The 27,365-nt window shown below is 36.2% G+C and overlaps 1 protein-coding gene across 17 annotated transcripts in view; it reads right to left on the reverse strand.

Annotated features, from left to right (window-relative positions):
• Positions 1–27,365, reverse strand: part of ABI2 (abl interactor 2) — a 72,017-nt gene that overhangs the window by 15,665 nt on the left and 28,987 nt on the right. For 2 of the 17 annotated variants that reach the window (XM_074873002.1, XM_074872999.1), the window contains exons 2-9: positions 26,085–26,252; positions 17,724–17,900; positions 13,905–13,922; positions 6,695–6,792; positions 5,764–5,910; positions 4,587–4,708; positions 3,451–3,633; positions 708–866 (exon numbers count right to left, since the gene is read on the reverse strand). In XM_074873002.1, the coding sequence (XP_074729103.1) occupies positions 708–866; positions 3,451–3,633; positions 4,587–4,708; positions 5,764–5,910; positions 6,695–6,792; positions 13,905–13,922; positions 17,724–17,900; positions 26,085–26,252 (1,072 nt within the window). Of the gene's footprint in view, positions 1–707; positions 867–3,450; positions 3,634–4,586; positions 4,712–5,763; positions 5,911–6,694; positions 6,793–13,904; positions 13,923–17,723; positions 17,901–26,084; positions 26,253–27,365 lie in introns of all 17 variants that reach the window. The other 15 variants (XM_074873001.1, XM_074872998.1, XM_074873003.1 and 12 more) reach the window with 9 other exon arrangements.

Genomic DNA, 27,365 nt, shown 5'->3' on the forward strand with positions numbered 1-27,365 from the left:
CTGTAGCTTTGTCAAAAAAAAAAAAAAAAAAAAAAAAAAGTCTCCCCTATTCTGCTATCTAAACCTTCATGTTGCATCAGAAGCACCGGGAAAAGGACCCCCTAGATAAAAAGCTACTATGTTCTGCCTGACACACAGAACATACCACTCCTTGTTAATATCTCATCCTGCTTTTTAAGACAGGTCATTCATTAAAATAACATCAACTGTGGACCTAGCAGGTGACACAGCTCCCTTGCATCCCATACCAAACACCACCGATGTCTCTAAGGTGTCTAATGCTGACCCTTGTATAACAAGTGCAATTTCTTGAACTGTCCATTAATCAGAAAGAAAAAGCATACAAGATAAAGACTGACTGATGAAGAATCAATGTTCTGGTACAAAATCAAATACCCATCTCACACCAGAGCAGATACATGACACATGGTGTAGTAAATGACTAAAACTAGTCTAACAGTGACTGTGAGAACAAAAGTAATTTATTTGGCAACAAAGCCAGTATCGTTTTAAGCTGCTTGCCATAATGGAAACTGAACACTCTGTACCTGGACTGCAGCTTTGGCATGGCTACCAACAACATACTGGAAGTTACCTGAGACTAACTGCAAGATCTGCAGTGGAGACAGAACGTAAGATTTCAGAGATCTGAAGGCCACTCCATTCACCACTGTGTTGAATTCAACATAGCAGAAAAACTTTCCTACCTGGGTTCTGGTTGTAAAACGGTCCTCCATTCATCTGGTTCTGAAGGCTTGTCTGTGATGTGATTGAAGGAGGACGCCGATATGGCAAAGATCCCCCTATTGTTGGGGGGGTGTGTCGAGATGCAGGTCTGTTCATGCTGTAGAACTGAACTGGGTGACCTAGGTTAGAAAGAGAAATGTATTAGCAAAGAGAAGAATGATGCTTGCCTTTTTTATATCTGCATCGAAGATCCAAAGGCTTGAAAAGGTTTTTGGTTTTAAGGTTTTTGGTCTTTTTACAACAGTCTGCATCTTAGGAGCAGTCAGCCAGTTCAGCTGCCAGACTGGCAGGACATTGGATGCCTAAATAGCAACAGAAAAAACAACTCTCCCAACTGCCTGTACTCAACACTGCTCACAAAAGCCAGTATGAAAATACAAAGGTGTCTAAGCTACAAAGCTTCAAAATGAAAGAAAATAATTCCCAGTTATCCATTTTATATAATGTATTATAATAACAACTTCTTGCAAATTTAGTTATTTATAAGCCTGCAAAAAAATAACACTTCACAGTCCAGTAATTAAGCAACATACACTTACAAACTAACTGTATGCTACTTCCAAGACTCAAAGCTGTTACTTTCTACAGCTGAAAAATACAACACTATCTTAGTGCTGTTCAGGAAATAGGCAGAGACTCATCTGGGGAGAAGAGAATGTTAGAATCTGCTTGAAGGATGGAATAAATAAAGTCATACTCAAAGACCCTCTTTCAAGGAGCTGTCAATTGAAACAACTCCTTAAAAACTTGCTCTCCATTTTAATCATTTCCTGTATCAAAGTAATTGATCCTGAACCTAAGCAAGCAATACATGAATCAAGACCATTAAGCTATCTTCTGCGCTCACATAAAGTTCTCTGGCTTATACACTGTATATAACAGTAAACTGGATTTATTATACCCATATGGGTTATTACCCTCCCTAACTATTCTGCCTCCACTATTTGTGCTCAAGGTAAATTTCAGAGTTTGAAAGAAAACAAGGGAAGAAGGGATGGTCACTCTAGTTGGAGACATGCATGCAGAGGAGTAAATAGCAAAACAGAACAAATGAATGTGCAATTTTTTAAAAACCTGCATTGTTCCCCACTAGGTTTTGATTGCTTTGCAAAACTTCGCACTAGGTCAGTAAATACAACGCAAGTTGCTTTCTCTGTTACTTGTTTCTAAGAGCAAATGCCTGAACTAAAAATTCACATTCCTCCCGCTTTGTACATCTCAAAAAATAAACTTTTTACAGATGAGGAAGAAGAACAGTTAAGAAGTAATTCACCTAGTATATAGGCTTTTTCATATTTTTCCTAATGCATCTTTTCAATCTGTCTCCCTGTTACTTAGTGCACTGGTAGAAATTGGTGGTGATTGGAGAGAAGGGAGGAGAGAAGAAACAGGGATAAGAGATCCTTAAGGACCAAAAACTACAACCTCATAAATGGTAAACTATCCAGTCTCTTCAAATACTTTATTTCAGAGAACCCATGCAGGAAACCTCACTAATAGCACAGGGAAACAAAAGATCTTAAAAATAGTAACCTATCTGAAATTTCTCTTATGGAATTGTGAATGTGAATTTATAGCCATTAAAAATTAATCTCTGCTTGATTTTGACACGTCAAAAAACCAGGAGCATTATGGCTTCAGAACTGGGATACTAACAGTGCATCAAAAATGGAAAACTGATTGAGGCCCCATACAACACTGCCCATCTTTTAAACATGAAAGTAGTTTAGACATCAGGATCACCACCTGATACCACAACTCATCACAGTTTGGAAACTTCTAGTCATAGTCACGGATTCTAGTGTAAGTATTTTCTAATTTATATGAGCCACAGCACCTTAAATTAAATATGATTTCAAGAATGGTTCTGGTACTTGGTGAAATTCTTAGTAAGAGAGACCAACACTACTAAACACACAAGCCAATTCACACCGTTGTGATCAGACTCCACTATAATGAAAAGTAACAAAGCATGTAGGTAGCTATATATGAATTTGGCTGTCTAAAGAAGATCTTTACAATGCAGGTGTAACTGCTCATCAAAAGCTGACACAGAACAGTGTTATGGTTAGTAAGTACTATAAGCTGCAACTTCAGCATATGAGAAAATGAAAAATATAAGGTGATTTCATAAGTATTAAAAAAATGAAGTTGCAATATATACCATAAGTAGCACCTAGTAAAACAAAATGCTTTAGTACTATTCTGTATAATAAAAACTTCTATTTTCCCTGACATTGAACACCAAAAAAATCGCCCTTTTTATCATTTCATTGAAAGGAGACTTGTCATTTGAAAGCACTGAAGAGACAAGTCATATAACTTACATTTTGCTTGATGCACCTCTTTTTATGCCATTACCAAAAGAGAATAATCAGACACAGAACTATCAGTTCTGGTAGCCCCTAACAAAATTATTCTTTGAGATGCTTAGTATCCAAACCACAGTCAAATGATAATGTAATAAATAACTATATAAATGCAAAAATAATAAAATTCTAAAATTAAATGATTGCTGTTTATAAAAGTAGCACACCTTGAATTATTTACTATAACCATTACCTTATAGATGGGTACTAGCAGATACTTTCTAGTTACATTTAAAAAAAAAAAAAAAATCACTGCTTCTGAAGTAACTTTGAAAAGCCTGGGCTGGTGATCACACCTGGGTTCATCTGCCCACCCGGTGGAGCAGACACTCACCTGCAGAGGGTGTGGAAGAAACAGCAGGGGGAGTTGGAGAGGTGAAGCCATCAGCAAGGGGCTGAGCTCCTGCAGCAGCAGCAGCAGCGTCTGGGGCAGCGGAGGAAGGGGCAGGAGCAGGAGGAGTGGGGGCAGGAGCAGAGGTAGCAGGAAGGGGAGAGGTGCCAGCCGAGCCAGCAGGGGCTAAGTGAAGAGAGGAGGAAGAGGTGGAGTTAATCAGGAGATATGTTAGCAAGGATTAGAGAAAGCCTTTGATTATTCAGTGTTAGCTATTTATTAGATGTACAGTATTTTAGAATGCACAAGGAGATGACAGAAAAATGGAGCTGTTAAAGAAAGGCTCATTCCTATGTAGACGGTAAATGAGGTTCAAGCAAATCCACTACTACTTTCCAGGTCTCGAGGGAACAACCCAGAACTCTTCACTGAATGCCATTACTTTTGAAAGATGTCTTTACACCTTGTTGTTATGCTTTGATTTGTAGCATGGCTGCCTTTAGCTTTTGTACAAATCAGAAAATATAGAAGAGGAAAGCCAAAAATTTCCAGTTCTTTGGTTCAGAAGCATTGTGTATTTCAGATCACACTGCAAGTCAACTATACGCTCTTCTTCACTGAAAGGGCTGAGCCAAGGAAAAAGGAGTACTAATATCACTTCCTATTTCTGGAAAGACTGGGGCGATTACATTGAACAAGTGCCTTTTTATGACAACACTGTTAGGCTTGCATTAACATACTAAACATTTACTATGTGCCTGCCTCTCATTTCATCTAATTTTCTAAAAACATGCTTCAATGTATCTGCATGAATAGCCAATGAAAAAACAATTATTTTCTTAAAAGGACAAGGGAGACGTTTCCCCCAGCCCACTGAAAAAGGTGTTGTGTCCTACCTAGTCACATGCAGGCAGCCAGGAAAAAAATTCTGGTAAACAAGTTAGTATATAAAAGAGCACATCAGACACTCCCAGAAAAGACACTACTTGATTCAAACTCACACTATCAATAGCAAGCAATTTTCAAGGCTTGCAAGTTTCTGGATAACGAACTTTGAGACTTCTCTTGGAGTTTAGGACACTTGCAAATGCTAAAGGTTAATGCTGAGTCAGAAAGAGGAAAAGCAAGTTTCCATTCACCTGGATAGACACTGGGAGGAGATGGTGTGGGAACAGCAATAGGAACACCCACACTTCCACTTCCACTGTTCTCTCGACTGCTGCTCCGACTACTCGGGTGGCTTCCTCCACTACTCCCACTGCTGCTGTAAGAAACCACAATAACCCAGGGTATGAATTATGCTGCTGTGAATGCTGAAACAGATAACACCTTACTAATTCAGAGAAGTAACAGGAAACAAGATAAAAGAAACAAGGATGATATAAACCTATATAAAAAGCTTAGTTTTCCTAAAACTCTGCACTTTGACTACAACACAAGAGGTTTTTCAGTTAGTCTTAGCGAACTTGCCCAAAAATGAAACACTTCCAGAACCTTGTTCCAAAGCACATCATTCCAATATTGTTAAACCTCTACTGAGTAAATACAGACCTTTTTCCTATAACTTAGAAAACACATAGTCTGTTTAGACTCTGATTTATATGCTTTCATATGAGACTACTGAAAACTGGAAATTGTAACATAGTAAAGTAAAAGTCGTATTTTCTTATATTTTAAAAGTTCACCTGTTTAGCCATCCTCAGGTACTTATGATCTTTAAAAAGTGAAGATTTCAAGTGAAGTATTTAGACCTGTCACATCATGAAACTCTTATTATCCTAGAGAAAAAGGCTAGCCTTCTGCAGAACCTTTCGAAATACAGTTCAGGTTTATTCTGTGTTTGAAGTTATTAGTATCCTCAAAATATAATGCTTTTTTTCAGCTACTCAATCTATAAACATCAAAGACTGTTCAAACAAAAATGTGAACTATAAGCATACTACGCAGTCCTTCAACATGTAGAAGGCAAGCTGTATACAAAGTCTTTCTCCAGTTTTGTAAGCATTTCATAAAATAATATCACAATCCACCTACCTGAAAGACTTGACAATTTTAGTAATTAATTAAATACTGTAACTAAGTGATAGCACTAAAATTAAGGTGACTAGGGGATTAAGTGAACAATCTTAACATGATTCACGATTCTGGTTTTATTAAAGTACATTCTTGTCATGCCAAATTTCGTTCCCAGTCCATATAATGAATTAGCAAGCTCCACTGTAGAGGTGCAGATGGATCTGGATATTTATCATAGAATTTTTTGTCCATATGCTTATACAATACTAACCACACTATGTACAGGACTACACTGAATACCTGTATGTGCGATTCCTCTGATTCACAGAAGCTGTTCTAACAGGGCTCTGTTGTGAGGGAGCCATATTGCGTGTTGGGCTAGGCACGTAGTCATTTGGTACCACCGGGGGACGTACTGGCTCCAACGTACGATAGGGAGAGTGACGCCTACACAAGGACAAGCATATTTCAGAAGCAAATAAAGATAATACAGACAAAACCAAAGACTTTTCATTCTTTAAAAGATAGCTACGTACTAATCCACAATGGGAGCTAAAAAAAAAAAAATGTTTTTCTATAAGTTTGCAGTATCTACTTCATAGGATGAAAAAAAGCAATTAAGGATGTTCTTCATGTTCTTCAACCTTTCTATTAAAAACCTCTTGTGTCGCACATCCCACTTGTTTTAAAAGTAATCCATATCTTGTTTTAAAATAAAGCACCATGGTCTGTATGTATATACATAATCACATACCAACAAACAGCATTCATTCCAGTTATAACACACTTTCCTAAAATCAAAGTTAATTCATAGATTTAAGAGGAAAGTACTTTTATCATACACAGCACAAATAATTAATGAACAGTGTCACATACTAATTTTCCAGTTGTTTAGCACCACCTGTCAAAGCCACACAGTTAATGACTTTTTACTCTAAAGCGTGGAGTTATAATGCATGATAAAAGTGTTCTGCAATGATAAAAAGCTTCCTGTTGGGAAAGGCTGATGAGGCCCACTGTCTCCTGGCAGAAATGTGCTAACTGATATATAAGACATGATCAGTACAAGAGGGTGCGGATATAACACCTCTTGACCTTTGTGAATGGTTGGAACAAAAACAAACAAAAAAAACCCCCAAAACCAGCCACACTATAAAAAAATTAAGAATCTTCCCTTTTTTTCCCCTTCTGTTCACCAAAGATGTTTTACACATTTGGTAACTGCACTTACCCAATAGTTCCTTTTCCCGACATTGGTGGACTTGGTGGCTTCTGGGTGGGTGGTGTTGTACGAGGCAGCCCACCCATCTTCATATTCTGTGTGCTGACCTGCATGAAAGAACGGGGAGAAAAACAGCCTTTGCTAAGCTCAGCTTCCAGGGGGAGAGACACCGAGATGCCTTTAGCAATTAACTCTAAGTAGGGGAAGGTTTAAACAAACAAAAAAATTGAGAGGCCATGCATTCTATATGCAATTTCCACTTTGCTAGAAGTCAAGAGTTGCGCTCAAAGGACTCTTTTTTACATAGGGTTTTTAAAAACTGTATATACAAAAAGTGAATTTGCTTTAGGCAATCACATAAACATTAAATCAGATACAGACACTGTATCTAACTTGGTTAAACCTCCCAGTCATCTTTTGAGATAAAGGCAGTTATTTCAGGTTGCACTACTGAATGGTAAATTTGCAAAAATATTTTTGAATAGTCTTTAAAAATACTAAGGTTTATCTAATAGGCCATAATTTAATGTAATTCATACAAATATGGAGAAGTCAAAGTAATCTCCAAATATGATCCATTACTGTTTTAATGTTTTCACACTATGAGATCAAAAAATTTTAAGGCAATATTTATGGTAAATATTATTTATGTATATGTAAACAGAGAGAGAAAGCTATATGGAAAAACATACAAAGATGTACTCTTCTTCCCCCCACAAAATCTCTAAGAATTGATAAATAAATGGATGAGAAGAAAAATATTTGACATGCGATGTAATTGAAATTGTCCCCTCCTTCAGGTTAAAATACTAAAGAAGTAACTTCTATGTAAAAGAACTTACTCTAACTTCTTTAAAAAACTCATCCGCATTCCTGACTGACTGATCAATCTAGAAATCATAAACAGTTGTTACCAATGTAGGCATTTTGCTTATCTGTATACCGCCAGCCAAGCGTAATTCTTTCAAGGCATGCACCCTTACAGAAGTCAGTACATGGTCTTCTTACAAGTCTTTGTTAAACAGCTTTGATTTATGAATGCTCAAACTATTGCTTAGACACGGAGATATTCAACAAACCTAAATAAGTATGCTTACATACCTTTTTCTGTTGTTCCTGTCATGCTCTATTTCACAGTGTTTCTTATTTCCAAAACGTTAAGTCTTGCTTACTGCCCCCACCTCCCACATAAAAAAAGGTACAGTGATCAAAGCATTAAGAGTATTTGCAAACATCATTAAAGGCAAATTACTCCTTTAAAATTTGACTATAACAACTGGTTTAAAACCCTGGAAATGTTTAAATTTGTGAAGTGATAAATATTGAGAACAGTGTAAAGAGTAATATTCAGTATTCTAATTCACTGAAACTTGATGCCCTGGCTCTATATAAAACCAGTGCTATCACATTTTCAATCTGCTGGGAGGAAAAGAAAACCAAGCGTTGGACGAGTTTTTTTGTCAGATTCAAAAACAGATGTTTGGATTTAGTTGTGCAAGAGTACTTTGTAATGTCAGTTTAAGAAAAATTCTTTTGCACAGCATTATAAAGTCCTTTAAGCCAACTCTAAGCAAAAAGAAATCTAAAGTTAATTCAAGAGAGGGATGAGGTAAGCACTGAACTACAACTACTTGAAGGGAAGAGGGAAAGTGTAAAATGAAGTACATTTTATTCTATACACGGAACATTAAGAAATAGCACAAAATCTGGGGTTTTTTTAAAGTTGCAGCACCTCCTGTATTTCCTCTTTCATTAAAGACACCTGTTTCACCCACCTACCTATTTGAGTTGTCAAAAAAAGCCACAAACAAACAAAAAAACTCCACCATAATTAAACACTTGCTGCATTGTTGCTTGCTGTATTTCAAACAGCCCACTAAGCCCAGTGGGGCAGGGGTTTGGATTATCTTTAGAGGACAGAAGACAGCAAACTCAGACCAATCTGTGTGCCCCTGAATAGTCCATTTAGGTGTTTTAACTGGCTACACTGTTGTTTCTGACCAGAGGATGTAACCACTAGCTATCACTTTACAGTTACTATAAAATTCCATATATTTAACCATAAAGAATCTTATATTTGTATACAATCATTGCAGGAATAAAACCGACATTTTAGGTTTCCACTGGGCTAGAGCTACATGAAACAAAAGGACAGTAGAGGTGAAGGATGCAGTGACATCACACAGTGTACAGTAAGAAGTGGAAGTAATACTTGCCTGACTAATGCAGCACTCCAGTGACTGCTAGTTACTTTCATTAACGCTGAGAATAAACATATCCTTGACATAGGATGGGAAGAAAGCTTTAGAAAATGGGGCCAAAGAAAAAGTGATCCTTTTTTAGCCAAGGAACTTTAGTCACAAAGAAGCCTCCTTAAGAAGGGCTAAACTGAAAGATGGGAAAAAGCAGTAAGCTCTTCAGGCTCTTTGAAATTACTTTTCAACATTGAAATCTAAATGTTAAAAGAACAAGTACTGAACATTTACAGGGCTGTCTTCAAATCTGACAAGATTGATGGCTTTAAGATCAGCTACTGTAAATTAAACCCTATCTGAGTAACTTGGCCTTTGACTTATAGCCAAACAATCACAGGAGAGAAATGAAGAATATAAAATTATTTCAACAGTTCTGATCAAAATGGACAAATCTGTGGAAATAGTATCACGCAAAACACTAAAAAAGGTTATAGACTGCATTGAGGAATTAAAAAAGAAATGAAGAAAATTTAAAATTATACAAGTTGCAACTTCAGTTGAGATATAAACATTGTAACATTTCCAACTGTCCCCTTCTATGATGACTTCTACTAGGAGGGGGAAAAAAAAAAAAAAATGAAGCCATTAATGCCCCCCTCTTGCAAAACTTTACTCTATTGCCTTTTCCATTTTGCACATGTGGTTGTGAAGAGTTTCCATACACAAATCCTTCTCCACACACACCTCTCTTAGAAACTTCTAAAATCCAAATCAACCACAAGAACTCAAGGCCACATTTGCATTTGCTGTCAAGTCTCAAAAATCCATTTTCTGGAGTAAGTTGGAATTTGCCAGAAGTTGCACTGTTTCTGACGACATTTCCTAGCTCCACACAGCTGAACTATCCAGATACAACTGGTTTAATTAGAAGGTGAAAGCAGAGGAATGCATCTGTCTGTTGGTGGTTTGGTGGACTGCAGGACCCCACAGATCTGTGGTTGGTTTGTAGTTAAGAGCTTGCAAATTCTTTTAGGAAGCTGCGTGGCAAAACAGAGCTTGCAACCAGAAACACAAAGGAGTATCTCTGCCTTTGCTCACAACTGCCAAAATAGCTAACCACTGTTCTAAGAAAAGAAAAAAATTAGGAGAGGCCGTAATGGTTTGGGCACGAAGCTCAGGAAAAAAAAAAACCAAACAGCTGACTGTTCTAAAAGCAGGAAGATGGACAACCCTGTGAACAGACAAGTAGTGCACAGGGTCTACACAGAATGCACGTAGGGATTTTTCCAATTCTTTTTTGCCTCTTCCCATGGAAGCAAAAAAGTAGAAAATATTACCAACTGAAATTACACACAGGAACACCAAACAATTCTAGGGAGATCTTGGATAAACTTTTTTTTTACTGGATACCTTGCAGAAGTTTTTTATACGTGAACTAGCAAGCACCTGTGCTATAGAAAAAAACGTCTTCTACCAAAGCTGTAACTCTGTCAGCACTGGAGTTGCAATCTGAAGTTTTGCTGAGGAAGAAACTGCATAAACAACTTAAAATAAGCAGATCCTTGTTAAGTAACACATCTGAGATCCAGCTGCACAGCCAAAGACGTAAAGTGAACTGTAAAGAAACGGACCACTACGGACCATTCTTTTTAGATGGGTACAACAGTATTTCATCCAGTATTTTCTGTATTGAGCTACAGTATCAGTTTTAGAAAGGTAACATCTGATGTTCATTCAAGACATGATACAGGACTGACTAGAGCCCCTAGGAAATGATCGTTTTAAGTTTAATTTTTTGAATAATTAAGACTTACTTGTCCAATTTCTGTTTTTAGCAACTAGTTTTTCATAGATCCCAGTGATTAAACCACCTTCTTATGGTCCCACATATGACTGAATTTCCTTCATAGTCAATTTGTATAAACATTTAACAGATTGAGCTTCTTTAGCACTCCACCGTATAAGAAATTTGTAGTGAAATAAACTGGTTAAAACTGAGAAATCCTGCAGTTCATTCAATTCAATTCTTGGGAATGTTTTCACGAGCAAAAAAATTCACCGAACAAGAATTACAGAAACACATAGTTGGTCAGATACAAGAGCTGGTCATCAGACGTGCAAAAAACTATTTGCACCAACGCACTGTGTATTTATGCAGCTGTAAGGCACTTACCTGCCACAAAGATTTCAATCCACATTTTTACTCTTCTGAAGAACATCTCCTTGTCAGTACAATTACCAAAACAAAATGGGGTTGGTTTTTTTTTTTTCAAAAAATCCTGAATACTAGATATTCCACACAATCAACCTCAGGAGAAGCTACTTTCTAAAGGGAAAAGTTGGACTCAGCTCAGAAATTTTTAAGTGGTGCTTTATGGTGACATTGAATTTTCTAGAACTTTCAGGATGTCCAAAGAATCACCTTTTGCCCAAAATCTAGTTAATAAAAAGTGTCCCATCAGTGATGTTCCATGGATTATATTCAGAAACTTCAAACAGCTACCCAACCTTCTGGAGCAATTTAATACCCGACTCCAGCAAAACCACCTAATGCTGAATGAAAACTACCTTTCCATGCCTTGCTTAATCTTGTTAACACTACAGAGAGGATGAACAGATTTTTGGCTCATCATTTGTACCTCAAAGTAAATTCCTTTTCAGGCTGTGTTCAGCCACTCAAATACTTACTCTGCATCTCTAATTAAACCATGTGTTTGTCAGTTGATTAACCAGTTGATATGGAAGTGAAATGTCTCAATTTCAATCCTGTCTTGGCAAATGACCACCAGAAGAAGCTTTAGCAAGTGAGTTTACTTGTTTTTACCATATCCACTTATGTAAAGTAATTGAAGAACCAAGTCTGGTAAATACAAAAAAGCTTAATGTAATTTTTAATTGATTTGCTACATGCTACAGAGACTCCTCTGACTTGTAATTGGAATTTTCTTCAAAATCTGTTTAAAATTTAAATTTAAGCTACTCAGACACAAGCACAGTTAGTCCTGCTACAGTCAGTCAGTTCAATATTTTAACTGTTGACTAAGACTAAGGATTCTTTGCAGCCATGAAAAATGAATGCAGGCTAAACACTTCATATACAATCTCTCATAAGTGGAGTAAAATTATTATTCACATGGAACTAGGGTTAGTAGTTGCCTTTTAGTTTTCTTCTTTCAGGGTCATGCACAGTGACTACAGTGAGACAAAGAATAACTTATGCCCACTGAGAGGTGCTGCACTGCTTTTTGCCTTTTTTCTTTTTTTTTTTTTTTTTTAAACCCTCATGTTTTGGCAATGAGAAGTTGATTGATATATTGTGGTTTCCCAAATGAAATTTCTGATCAGGTTACCTCTAGTAAAAATAAATAAATATTTTAACTTGCATTATAACAAAAAATGTTATTTTCATTCCAAACCTGTAAATGGAAAAAAATAATTTCCTCTGAAAAGCTGAAGAGACTCTTATCACCACTGCAGATGATGCACAGATACAGCAGTTCACACATAATCTATAATTATACAATTTAAATTTTTTTAGGATAGTCATTACTTGTTTATAACTGCAACTGCAGAGAGCAACACAGAAAACTGAGTTTGCAAATTGTTTTTTTAAGATCACTAAGAAAACCATCATCCAACAGGAACTGTGCCCAGAAACAGGCATATTCAGCATTAGAAGCATCCCTTTTGTGCAGGCAGACAGAGCGAGCCAGGGTGGAGATATATTTTGCAGTTCTCAGTAAAAAGCATTTAAACACTATGTGACTTGAAATACTGTACCTCACTCGCTTATGTAAAACTAAATTTCAAATGACATGCAAGAAATCTCTCATTTATTAAACATTTTCCACTGTGATCAGATGTGCTACATACACTGAAATACCTTACTAAAAGTACTATCTGGCCAATTCCATAGGGACATCATTGGGGTACGTACAGTAATAGTTGGTTTTACAGGTAATCTTTTCAGGAATGCGCAGGCTTTTCTTTTAGCTTTTCCCAGTCATGGAAAATACTTAAGTCATGAAAAATATTTCACATCAACTTAGAAATTCATTTAATTAATATACTTATACTACATATTAGTATTCTATGTTCTAAAACATAGTTCTGTCTTGGTGGCTGCTACTAGAAAACTTGTTCCTCCCTTCCCCAAACCAGTCGCACTTCAGAAGGATGATGATATCACAATACTCAATAAAGGTTATAACCTATCTATTAGTTAATGTGCTATGAACTCCAGTGTAGCATCATGTAACTTCATTTAACAGCTTGTCTAGTTGATTTGATGGTTTTTATTGCCACTTCTGCAGCCACTAAGGCTACTAACATTTAAACCTCTTTAAGATCCTTGAGAATTTTACATACTTCAGTCTGAGTTCTTTGATGCACTATTCATCTAATATTCAACTAAATAAATAACTTAGCTTGTTAAAGGTTATGAAATATTTTACACAACTATCAAATTTGTGAAAATTTCCATATCTGAGTGCCTCTCGGTATTTAAATAGTGCTAGCAATTTCTGAAAAAATTAAGGATACTGCAACTTTAAAAAAGAACATACAGATTTGAATGTTACACACCTTTGAAGCCCATTATCTGAGCAATCTCACACTGAAACATTAATCCAAATCAAATCACAACTTAGACCGTATATAGGATAAAAAGAATATTACACAGGGGGAGGCTCATATCCAGCTACTATCTATTCACTGTATGTTTTTGTCTACAAAATATTAGCACAACATTCCTCCCTGGTAAATGATCTGGTAGATATGCTGAAGGCAGTCAATATTTTGCCACATAGCTTTTAAAATTAACTGTGTTAGCTTCCTTACAGGAATACACTAATTTATATCACAAAATGTTTATCTGCAATAAAATCATTCAACAGAAGGTCTGATACACAGGAGGGAGAGGAGGGTGTTGTTTTAAAAAATCAGTAACATTCATGTCAATCATCTCCCCGTGTGTAATAGTCTCAGAAGAATAAGAATGGAAATCCAGCCCTGGGGTTTCTTACCTTAAATCTAAGCAACCACTTAATGCATAAATGGAGCAAATAAAAGAGGTAAGGAAAAAAAGCATTGAAAGGTTAGTTGGAACTTCAGGATATGAAGAGAAAGGAAAAAGAAAGAAAAAAGTTAAGCATTCAGCATTAACAAAATAATGTATCAGTAGATCATAGAAAGAGTGGTTAAAGCAGAATGTGTCATGAACAGAAGATTTTCAAGCTGAAACTTTTAATATACATTAACCACAAAGCCTTTAGATTAACACCTTAAAATTAATGCTCAAATGCTCGTACACTGTTTACTCGAGTTCTTACAGTGCTAACCAAAAGTCCGCTTCTTTCAGATTGGATCATGAGATCTACATGGATTACCTTCAGAGATTAATTTATTTGAGCTGTCAAAGAATAGCCTTATCAATACCCTGAGCTCATTTAAATTGTTACATGCATTAGCATACTTACAACTAGCTGAAACAGAAGCCTCTAGAATATTAAGCTAATATATGTTCTTTCCTAGACAATGTTGTTAGTTAACTCTTACCTTGATGCCATGGGGCATCTCTTGAACAACGATTAAAAGCAAGTCATTACATCTTGTAAGAAGTACAGCACTCCGTATGGATACTGCACCACATATCTGTTATTTTCTAAACTATATGTTAAGACATTAACCAACAGCAAAATCTTAAAGTCTAAGTACTAGCTTTTTGACGTTAAGTCCTACACCTTACTTGCACAACACCATGTATCTTCTTTCACCATAATAATTTTTTCAAAAATATTAGTCTTTCCATTTGAATATAATTTGATCTGTTTTCAGTTCAGCTAACAAAATGTATCATTACATTTCTTACACTTTTTGTAACACTGAACATTAAATATGCAGAATCTCAACAGTGGAGCATCCAAAGTGACTACTCTTGTTTCACCCATTTAGAAAAAACTCTAATGTATTAAAAAAGAAACATAAATCTGATTTACTAGAAAATCTCTTGTCTTTGAGTAAAGTTCCATGGATCTATTAACCAAAACAGTCTCTGCTTCATAAAGCTACACTGGGAAACCAGGTCCCCCTGTACTGGCCAGGGTGGCCTGTTACATTAGAGGGTCCATGAGCAGAGACCTTTTTTTCAGCAGCATTGCCTGATAATTACAGTGCCTTAATACACACCACTCTGAATGGAACAAACCTTTTGGGGTTTTTTTCTTTGGTCATCCTCTTGACTAGAGAAGTTTTTGGAGGGAAGAACATACTGGAAGACTTTGTAACTCACAACACAGTTGAAAAAACTGAAAGCAAGTCTCTTTCAAACAACAGGTTTTTAGATTTTTGCAGCACTGTAGCTTCAGGGAGGGAAAATGAGGAGGGACTGCTGGAATGATACAGTGGCACTTAAATTCTCTCTCACCTAGTAAGAAACCATATCATAGAGCACTTTTTCCTGCAGACTGTATCCACTGATGCTTCAAATTTCTGAATGGAAAGAACAGGTGCTCCAGTGCCTATACTACTTCTCTCAACATGGCATGCTGGATTTCTTGGCCAAGGATGCTCCCTTTTTCGCCTGTATTATTCTCTGTCCAGTTAGCCATCTTTCTCAGGGATTACAATGAATGCCTGCTGCATTTGCTCTTTGACTGTCCTGACAATGCATAATTCTGGGTCCAAGTACTAGAGGGGAAGCCCTATACCAGAAAAAGCAGAAAGAGGACAAAGAATGCAGACTGAGGAACCCTGACACTAACTGAAACTTTAATGCTATTTATGAAATAACTTCTTCTGAATACTTATTTGAAGGAAAAAACGCCACAGCTCAAGGAATAAAGAGCTATAAATAGGCAAATTTAACGCTCCTACTCCTTTTCTTTTTTTATCTTTGTTATCCAGACAGAGATCTAGTAAAATAATCTGTAGTTACTCAAGCAGAACAAAAACAACAAGTTCATAAGCACAACTGGACACTTTCTCCCCATCAGCAAGAGAGTGGTTCTTTGTGCTGAACACAGGATTAACCTGGTTGGAACACATCTATGGATCTTAAGGAGAGCATCATTTCAAGTTCTCTGCTTATTGTTTCACAAGTACACAATGCTTTTTCGTTTTCTAGATAAATACAGTACATTGTACACATCATTTTTAAGATGTTTCAAGCATATCACAGGCATAACAAATGGATGCAATACACATCTGAGTCAACATCCATTTGATGAACTATGTTCTTTCAGAAGAACATAATTCATTGCATCACAGTATGATTCTGCTACATTGAGGTAAGTGGGATACCAATTATAATGGTTTAGAGCCAGTGCTAAGTAAGACTGTGCTGCAGAGAAATTAAAAACTATTCTTTAATGAGTTCTAAAATAATCTCTTTAAAACAAAAGTGATCATTAAAATATTAGCAACAGTAATCCTACAGGTTAATATGCTCCATCCATATCCAGAAGGAGTTCTGCTGATCTGCATAAATTCAAAATTTATAAGAATTGGCAGTAGATTTTAACACAAGACTGATAATAATTTTCAGGTCAAAACTGTCCTTATTAATGTTGGAGTTTTTTTGTTTCATTTGATTTTCCAAATCAAGCTTAAAGAGTCATTCATCTTTCTAAAAGCTGTTTAGAGTTACAAACTGAGGTTGACTCTTTTAGTAAGAAATGGGGAAAACAGACTTTCTGTTAACGAACAGGATGCTGAGAAGACCTTGGGTAAAACTGCTTGGGAAAGCTATTTAAATCAGACTGTTCAGAATCTGAATTTTAAGAGTTTGGTTAAATAACCTATTGCCATTTAAAAGGCTATCCAAGCAGACAGTTCAAACTGAATAACATAAATAACCTAATGCAGTTAGGTGTCAAGCAAAGGAAATTCTGGTGTACTTTGACTGGAAGAAGCATCTTACCTTACTGCTACTTAGCAGGTTTACACATTTGTTAGTTTGTCATGTAAAAATGACACTGCTTTGTGTTATTTACCTTTCTTCTCCTGGAACTTTAACACTGTCAGTGTTCTCATTTCCGTATTTGTTTTTCTGGCAGCACAAGTTAACAATGAGCTCACACGTGCAAAGACTGTGTTTACATTCAGGATGTGCTTTTAAAAATGCATATCTTGTCTCAAACACGGTATTACTGCTGTTGTGCATGCTGATCTAACACTTGCATACAACAGCCACCAGTTGTGTCTCAGTCTGATCTTTGCCCTGAAATTCCTCCTTTTTTCCTAGTCTTAAAAGGGAGAACCAGCTGGCTTCAAACTTGGCAGAAGTATTCCCATTCTGAAACCCCGTATGGCACAAAAGTTGTAGAGAGCTCTCTTTAACAAAGCACATCACAGGATATGGGTATAACTGACTCTGACAGAAAGAAGAAAAGGAAGCACATAATACTTCTTATGCAAACCCTTTCTTTGGGTGAGCTTCAAAGTAAACCAGTGGCAATTACGGCTGGATGATACTTTGTGGTGCTGATTCAGGCAGAAAAGTGACGGTCATTAGCCTTTCACTCCCCAGGTATATCCCTGGCAACTGATTCAAACAATAATAGCAGCATCACACAAGCAGGTATGCAGAAGCATTTTAAAAGGTGAGACCCATAGTCCTGAAAATCCTCAGAAATAAGATTCAGTGGGTTTGCAAGGTTTAGAAACACAGGGGCATGAGAATGGGAAGGGGCAACTGCAGATTGGACACAACTCCTCTTTATGTTTATAGACACACTGGCCAGGCAAGGAGAAACTGCTATATTACCATGAAAAGCATCAGGTTATTTTGAAAATATACAAAGACAATGTATTTGCAGTTTGGCTGTTTTAACAATATCACCTACCTTCACTCCATGTCCAATATCATCTAGAATTGTATAATCAATAGGTTTCCTGATGTAGCGAACTGGTCGCTCCAAGTTAGCTGGTGCAATGATTTTGTGAGTTCTTGAGGTGTTTTTGTTTGTAGTCAAGATACCAATTTCTCTTCTAGCAACTTTCTCTTTGTGAATGTCCACCGTCTACAAAAGACGCAGTGTATTTACTAACAGCAGTATGCATTTGAATACAGAGTCAGTATAAAAAAAAAATTGAACCAGTTCCAACGTTTCGAAGAGCTCTGTATACTATGTTAAACATATCACTATGTATACTTGATTACATCATCTGTGTTCAATTTACTCTTGAACTTGCAACCTCTGAACCCACAGTAATAGCTACAGATTCTTCGGGTTTTCTGTTACTCTCATTCTTTACAGTTCAGCAAAATTCCTTCTCCCTTCCATTCTTAGTAGTTCCCATTAATTTATTGACACGGTTTTATACAGTTCCTTCAATTATCGTTTTTAATTTTACAATTGCTCTCTAAGCTTTGAAATAGGCTCCAACTAGATGAAGTGTAAGGATACCTTCCCAAACCTTAACTTTTAGGACCTGAAAAACAAACCATAAGCAGGTATTCTTACACTATAAAACAGCTTGCTAAACTAGGACTGGTAGTCATATGATAAAACAAAATTTGACTCAGAAAAATCAACAACATATTTCAGTCATTACAAATCACTCATCACAAAGCAATGGTTAGATTTTAGAAGGTGCTCAATACTAATTCATCCACAATGAAGCCAGTGGTTAAGCCCAGTGCCTTCACTTAGAATGCCTAAGACCAACACTGAAAATCCCTCCCTCCACATATTACAGTGAGTACTACAGGAGAATCTCTAGTAAGACAAAGCTCTGCTGAAAATTCATTGCCTAAAAACATGTACTTGAATCTTGTTTCGTAACAAGACTAGGAAAAACTTACCAAAAAGTCTATCTATCCCTTCCAGGAAAGTAAAATCTCTTAAATCACGGCGCATGGAGTTGCTCACACATTTAAAAACAAAATAGCTTTCCCTATAGGAAATTTGCCAGAGTTGTAAACAAACATTTTAGCTACAGGCTAAAAAAAAAAAATAAGAAAACAGCCAGAATCACCACCATTAGCGTTTCTAAACATTCACTGGATTTCTTGTTAGCACTTCAGTGATCATAAATGGTACCAGAAACACTTTTCACAGTTAGAGACAGGCTCTGTAGCAACTAAGAAACACATACAAACAAAAACTTATTTTCATAACACACATTTTTTAAAAATTTTATTTTTCTTTGAGGAAGGATTGGGCAGTGGGGTTGGTTACACTGTTTTACCCTTTTGTTTGTGCTACTGACAGCAAAACAAGCCAAATGGACCCTGTATTGCAATCACCACAACATTTAAAACTACAAAAAATACAAAAAAAAAAAAAATTGTTTCTTCACATTCTTTCTAGAGAAGAATTTCAATAAATATCAGGGGCATTATATGGAAACTTAAATTACTATCTATAAGATTACCTAGTATTTTGCAGATACATGTTTCCAAGATCTTGCAACTTTGCTAAAATTAAGGCACAGCTTTGTTATGCACATTTCTGCCACCTCTAGAGCCACCTGCCTAGAACTGTAAGGTTTCTAAAGCTGCACAGCCATTTCTTAAAACAAAGCTACAGAAAAATAGATTATTGAAGGTCAAAATATGTTGGCAACCCTCTCTTTGGAAAGCTCGAGTTTGTTGAGCAATCATTTGAAATTCAGTAGGGGTGGTTAAACTATCTGGGACACATCCTCCATCACCCTCACAAAAACCCACCCAGATTTGGCCAATATATAGACTGCAGAAATTCACGGTTCATACAAGCTTAACAGAAACATATATTTGTATGACTACTTAACAACTAAACCACTCCACAACCAATTTTGCCAAAGTTCTTCCTGAAGCTCCCTGAGATGACCAGGTCTATATACCATCAATACAACAGTGCAGATCAGATCTTCACAGCTCTTATGATATTATTGATTATATAAGCACCAGCGCAAACAGAGCACATAACAATGTTCCAGGGAAGAGTACCAAAAGTGTACCATTCTGCATCAGGGTAAAAGTCAGTATTTTATCTTCCATCACAGGTTTTTATCCGTTCTCCGTGTCAGACCTTTACTTTTACAGTATAGTGGAATAAGGAGTTCTGAAACAAGCAGCAGTCATACCAAGGAGATCATCTACAGAATCCTCACCTCATCTGTTGAGGAGTTAGAAAGCACATACTTTCCTGATAAGCTAACGATATGTGATTGCAACAACTTGGAGGACCGTCTCATGTTTAATACCACTGAAGAATTCAATCCCTACAATTATCTCAGACTTCATCTGGGATCTTGACATGTCACTGGAGAACTTCAGAAACATTACACTGACTCTTGTATGTTCCGTGTTTCACGTGCCAACTGATACCATTTGCTAGAAACAACTTCAGCTGCAATAGCGGCTGCACCTCAAATGCTATATGATGTTTCAAATGTACTGAAACATCAAAATCTTATGGGTCTGAATCTGGTCATTCAAAACTAGTTTATGCCTTGGACATTACACTCTCAGAGCCTTGATTTTGATCTACAAATCAGAAAGAAACTAAAGTAATTAGTGCAGTGTTGGTAAGATGATTTCTTCCTTTCTCTCCATTTCAAGTGCTTGACCTGCAACTTTAAATATGTTCTTTTAATATTTTCTTATGCAATCATCTATAAATACAATGTGAGTACAGATATTTAAAGCATAGGTTATTGTAGCAACGGTATCTTGGCACTGCGGAAACTTTTTTCCATGAATGAAAAGCATGGTTTTTTAATAATTCATAGGAGTTGTGAGTACAACCAGTTTCCTTAAGGACTACGGTGATCAGTGAAGCATGACTACAGTAGCAAACAATGAAATGCATAAAACCTAATTAAAACCTGAAGCTCATCTAGTGGGAATTCTCTTGCATGATGATTCAGAACATCTCTTTTACCTTGAATAGCTATGGAATGAATAGGACTATAAAAACAGCACCTAACTCTGGTACATACTCCCAAAATTGTATTTAAAAGCATTTTGCTGGCAGGTTTTTCAAAAATTTCATTTTCTTGCTTAGTAGACTACTGGAGTCATAAGATCTTAAGACACCTATAAAACAGCAGAAAGGAACACTCAGGTATTTGATTAGTGGAGAAAGGAACAAAGATTAACCTGCTACTAAAGAAAATTAAAACATTTACCCTCAACACACTGGTAATTATTGCCTCCAGTACTAGCATAAATCCCTTAAGTGAGACAGGAGAACGCTAGCAGAATGTTTATTCAGCAGCTTAGAAATGTCTATTGGGAAGTTTTTGGGTTAGAGCTGGACTAACAAAACACCTGGCTTGGAAAGTCTGTCAGGAAAAGCAAGATGGGATACACTGTGCCCTTCTATAACTTAAAACACTGTTTCCTAACAAGCACTTTCAGACTCCTGACAGCATTATTACACTTTTTTTTCCCCCCATACCTCCATTCCCTTTGGCAAATCTTTTAAATGACAATTAGAGGTTAGGCTCATTACTATCATCTTTTCATATGCTTTCCAAGATACCTGCTAATAAGCTAAGGGGAAAATAAAGTATAAACCAATGCCCTTTCTTCTATTAGGAATTTTCTGGCCATTTTGAAACATCAAGTTTCCATGCTGAATTCAATAAAAACAGCCTCAAGATCTGTAAAGATTAAAATAGAAAAAACATTAAGTCACTTCTGGGATTCCAAAGTTAACACTATTTACCACTTCACCGAAAAGTCACTGAACTCAGAGTTTTGAGAAATATTCTCTTCTACCTGTAAGTGAAGTTTCTTGAAGAATTAAGTTTACACTTGTGCTGGTTTTGGTTAGGATACAGTTAATTTTCTTCACAGTAGCTATGTAGGACTATGTTTTGGATTTGTGCTGAAAACAGTGTTGATAACACAGAGATGTTTTAGTTACTGCTGAGCAGTGCTTACACAGGGTCAAGGCCTCTTCTGTCTCTCACCCCACCCCACCAGCGAGCAGGCTGGGGGTGCACAAGAAGCTGGGAGGGGACACAGCTGGGACAGCCAACCCCAACTGACCCAAGGGCTATCCCAGACTGTATGGTGCATATACAGCTGGGGAGGAGGTTGGCAGGAGGGCTGCTTGGGGACTGGCTGGGCATCAGTCAGGGGGTGACAAGTAATTGTTTTCATTTGCATCACTTCACTTTCTTGGGTTTTATTTCTCACTCTTTGTTATTTCCCATTTCGTTACCATTTATCATCATCATCACTATTATTATATTTCAATTATTAAACTGTTTTCATCTCAAACCACCAAGTTTTGTCACTTCTACCTTTCTCACCCCACAACCTGCTGGGGGGGAGTGAGTGAGCAGCTGTGTAGTACTTAGTTGCTGGCTGGGGCTAAACCACGACAACACTTTGAAAGTAAACCCTAGTGAAATTTCAGAAATAAAAGTCTCCAGAAGCCTTGATTTCTTCCTCTTCTCAAAACATTCTAATTTAAATTTATCAATTTATTATCAGTCTGTTAGTCTGGGATTTTAAAATTCAGTTTAAAAAAAAAAATCTTAGAAGAAAATGTTGCTTAAATATGTTGTCGCTGGGCTTTTATTTTTTTAAAATCTAATTCGATAGAATTTAAACAAACTAATTGCAAATTACCTTGAAAACTGCTTTACAACTTTAAAATGAGTAACTGTCTAATTTTGACATGTTAGAAATGTGACATTAACTGCCTCGATTCAAGTTGTATGTAATTTATACACAAAGGAGGTGGTCACAATGACACAAAAATGCTGAAAAGATACTTGATCCATAAACCGGTAATATATACTGTGGAAAATTAAACTTGCATTACCATTTTTGAAAGAGTTTGGCTATTCTTGTAACTTGCAAGAATAAGACAACTAAAAATGGTTACAAGCCTTTACTGACTTATCAATGGAAGGTCCACATGAACTTCCTGCAGAGACCAACCAGCTCACACATGTTGCTACAGTTCAGCTACGCAACACACGGTGACTACAGAGAAGTTCAAGTCTGCAGTCTATTCAAGATCTGTTCTCATGGCCAATGTCATAGGAGTCAGATTCTGTAAGAAGAAGATGAAGCAGATTTCTTCATCATGCAGTGCCATTGGAGATAACTCACCACTATCACTCATCTTTGTGATAATATTGCTTGTTTATATAATTAGCAGCAGAGATTTTAAAGATGACCTTGCTAACTAAGAGTATTCTGTAACTAAACCTGAAAAAATATTTCTCATCATACAAATACTAAAACCTGAAAATCTGCCAGATTAATTTAAAGAATTTGGACGTTAGCAACATTTCACAGTGTCTGCTAACTTGAAAACTGCAACACAATTTTTTTAATGAGTGTAAATATTTATACAGATCATCTGTATTTAGGATTTAAATTTTCAGCCAAGTATGAAACAGTGCATATCATCTAGTTCTGGACAAGGTTCAAGAAGGCAAATAAGAATAGATTCATCAGCTTTCAGACCTAATCAAAGTAATCCTAAATTTTAAACCAATAGGATTTAATCACTTGCATAAAAATAGTTTCAATAGTAACAATTTCCTTATTCAGGACCTATATATAATCTGAAAAACCACAAATGATTATCAGCTTCCTTTTCAGCTCTTTGATTAAGTTGGCATTTAGAAGGAAACACAGAAAGTGATATAATTTGGCATTCTATCAATGAACAGAGAACTAGAATATTTTATCATCTAAAGTTAATCACGTCTCTTCCATTTTGAGCTACACTTGAACAAAACAAGCACTTTTGAAAAAGTTTTCTTACTAAGAGTCAAATGATTTTCCCCCTTCTTTGGGGAATACGTGGAATTCAAAATCAGAATTAAAAGCAGGATTATACATCCAAACATCATAATTTGTATTAGTGTTTTTCTAAACTTAAATATCAATACCTACTGACCAAAGCATTAATGCAATAATGCACTGCGAACAAATGGTAATTACCAACCTGTTTTCTGCTCTACGTTACTGACATCATTTCAAGTCAGACTGACTGGAACCATAATTTGGCAATAAGGTATTATACCATGAGGCATTTTAAGTGGTACTAAAAACAGTCCACTAAACTTTACACCCAACATAAAAAAGACTGAGGAAGTCTTCTGCAGGTTAGGCTTGCTCCAGGAGACGTATAATCAAATTCTCTGTAAAGAAATTATTTTATTACCTAGAAACTGTGACAAAAATAAGTTCATTTTTTAAAGAAAAACAACCACTGAAATTAAGACAGATGACATAACCATCTACAACATTGGTATCATGGAATGAAGTAATTTCTGAACATACTGAATTTAACTTTAAATAAAGTTCCTTGGATCAACACACTTCATGCATGCAATATTCAAAATTCAAATACTGTCTGCTCCTCTGATAATTGCTTCCATGGAGATTTGGGGACCATCCTACATATGGATGATACAGACCCAAAACAAAACCAAACCAAACTCAATTTTCAATTTTACAGCGATATTTAAAAAAACACCCACAAACTTTTTTTTGGTTGTTCAAGTGCAGCCTACGAATTTTGGCAGATACATCTTCATTAGGTGTTGGGCACTGGTAATTTAGTGCTCCATTTTAAATAACTATCCATTTTGTACAAATGCCAAAGACAATCTAACCTAGCATCTCAATCTATGTAAATCTCAGCTTTCCAGAAGGAAAAAAACTAAAATGCTATGGCTCTTTCCCCAAAAGCTACTTTACAGAAACTGTGTGACAAAATTAACTTTCCACATCTGTAAAATGCAAAATCCAGTGAACTCTGAATATTTTTATTCATATACTGTCTTTTGCATCAGGCTCTCAAATATCTGAAACACTTGTCAACTGCACTAGCCTGTCAAGAAGCACATACATACACACACAAGTACACACACACATATACACACACAGAGGCATATACGCATATACACAGCATATATATATAGCACATACATACACACACATACAGAGTAATTTGTGACATTTTCTGGGAAAAAAAAAAATGCATTGACTTGTCCCTGGATTAACAAAAAGCATGTAGCAGAAGAAATCAAACTTCTCTGCTTATTTTTGAGGATGCAGTTGCATGAGACAACTGAGGCAATCAAACAGTGCACTACTACCAGAACGGAAAATCCTCCCTTTGCACCTGCTCTGGAATTCATCTGACCCCTCAGTGAGCCAATTCAGCTCATTAAGATAGCATCAAATTATTCACTTCTTTTGCTGATTCAAACTTCTACTCGCTTAAGCAACCCTTTCAGCACCCGCAAGTTAACACATCAGCTCAATCTGCTTCTTTCCTACTTTACACAGCTCTCACTTTCAAATGTCTTTCTAAATATCACAATATTATTTAATTTATGACATTATCACATGGAGATCAAGAAAGCCTAGCAGCCAAAATATATTGGTCAAGTAAGACACAGAATATTCAGTAAGGATGCCAACCAACTCTCCAGTAACAGAAAAACGTAAAGTGCTGTATCATTGCTCTTAATTTATCTTTTAATCCCATCATTGGCATGTAAACCTCCACAAAATCTATCATACATCCTCAGCCCATTCTGGCAGTCAAAAATTCTTTCATCAGTGTGGTGATGGGACATGGGTTCCTGATAGTAGTAGCTTAATTTACTGCTGCTCAGAAAAACTGCAAACAATAGCAGAAGTTCTGCAGCCAAACACAAGCTTGAAACATTAATTTTGTCTTCTGTTCATGTCATTGCAAAGTACGTTTTATTTAGAAAAACCAGGAGCAAACTATTTTTGTCTTCTATGGTTTTGTCATTAGATGCCAGAATTACAGCAACAGGAAAAGTAAAAATATGACAAGTATTGTTTTCCACCATCCACTTCATATTTCTTTCTTTTAAGTGCCTGTAGCCAATAAATACCAAGCACAGTAAGACACCAAATAGGAGTTGGAAAGCTTAATCTGTCCCTTAACATAATATTCTGATTTTTCCATTCACGATTTTTCTGTGATTTCCACTTATGCAGAATGGCCCCCTCTCCAAGCAATAAACCGGCTAAGAATACATTTAATCTCTTATCCTATGTAAAATGCTCACACTAACAGATATACAATCACGTAAGACCTATTCCCAGAATTAGTATGAGAAGAAACGCAACCTTCTGTTTTTAAATGTGACTATTTTTCCTCATTCACAAAATGTCAGATGAGAGTTTGACTTGCTATGTAATTTCAAGAACAAAAAGCAAAATAAAAAAAAAAAAATCAGGAAAAAAGTCTCACTTGTGAAATATGGTTGATTGAAGATTCCATTCGTCGAAGTTGGGATGCCTGGATATCCAGCATTTGGAGAACATTGTTGGCCAAAGTGTTGATCAGATAGGCTACACTTGCTAATGACTGGGTTGTGTAGGCTTTGGTTTCTTCCAGGGCTCGCTGCTTATCTGCTGACTAAAAGCAGAAATAAAAGGTTTATTTAGTAAAATCTCTCACTCAGATTCTTGGAATTAACTCCTCTTGCCTGTCTTTAAAGGACAAAGAATTATACAAGTCAAACTAATTCCACATCAAAGTTACCATTTTTCCTCCTTTCCATTCATTCCATAAAAGATACTAACTTTGTAATTTTAGTTTCTATACTTTATAAAAGGAATTAAGCTAGTATACAACATGCTCATCTTTTCTTGAAATACATAAAGTGCAACTTTTTATACTGTATTTTAGCAATAAACTTTAAAAAAAACTCAGCAATACTTATTCTTTAGTTCTTCTAAACTTTGTACTATTTAAATATTTAGTTCTTCTAAACTTTATACTTCAACCAGATCTCATAACAGTCTGGAAGGATCTGCCAAATACCATATTCCTCATCTCTCCCAGTTATTTAGACCTCATTATTGCCACAAATGGTCGTTCACAGTGAATGAACTATAATTATTCCCTTAAAATGGTAACTGAGTAAAATGTGAGAGGAGTAATTTTTAAAAAGAACAAGTCCATCTTTTCTTTTTAAACTTTTTCTGCTTTTTCACATTGTCAGTATTTTCTTCTATGAAGAATTAGTATGATCTAATTTTCTAGTAGTAGAGCACCTAAAAATATTTAGGCTATCAAGCCAGAAGACATCCCTTAGAAGTTTAGAAACATTTCAAACAACATCAAAAATAATAAGCTAAGAGTCTCGTTGTCAGGGTTCTGTGTTTCTCCTTGAACAACAGTTAACATCACTAAAATCTAATTCAGTACAAAGAATGCTGATTAAAGCACTGGTAAAACATACAATTAAGATGCTAAGAAACTTTCCAGTTTCCAAGGCTTTGGAATACACTGAATTTCACTTTTAGGTGATCTTTAGCCACCTCACAGGCTGATGGCGCTGTTTCTAAAGCAATAGTTGACAAATGTTCTCTACTCCCAACTGCCATTATAATACTGTATTTCATAATTTCCTGTAAATAATATCTAAAGAAAAGAAGATGGGTATCAAGATTCAAGAAATGTACTTTTACTAGAGGGGAAATATAAAGTCATTCCATATCTTTCAGCACAAGCTGAATCTACCAT

Source organism: Strix uralensis, chromosome 6 (assembly GCF_047716275.1).
Source record: "Strix uralensis isolate ZFMK-TIS-50842 chromosome 6, bStrUra1, whole genome shotgun sequence".
NCBI classification, from domain to species: Eukaryota; Metazoa; Chordata; class Aves; order Strigiformes; family Strigidae; genus Strix; species Strix uralensis.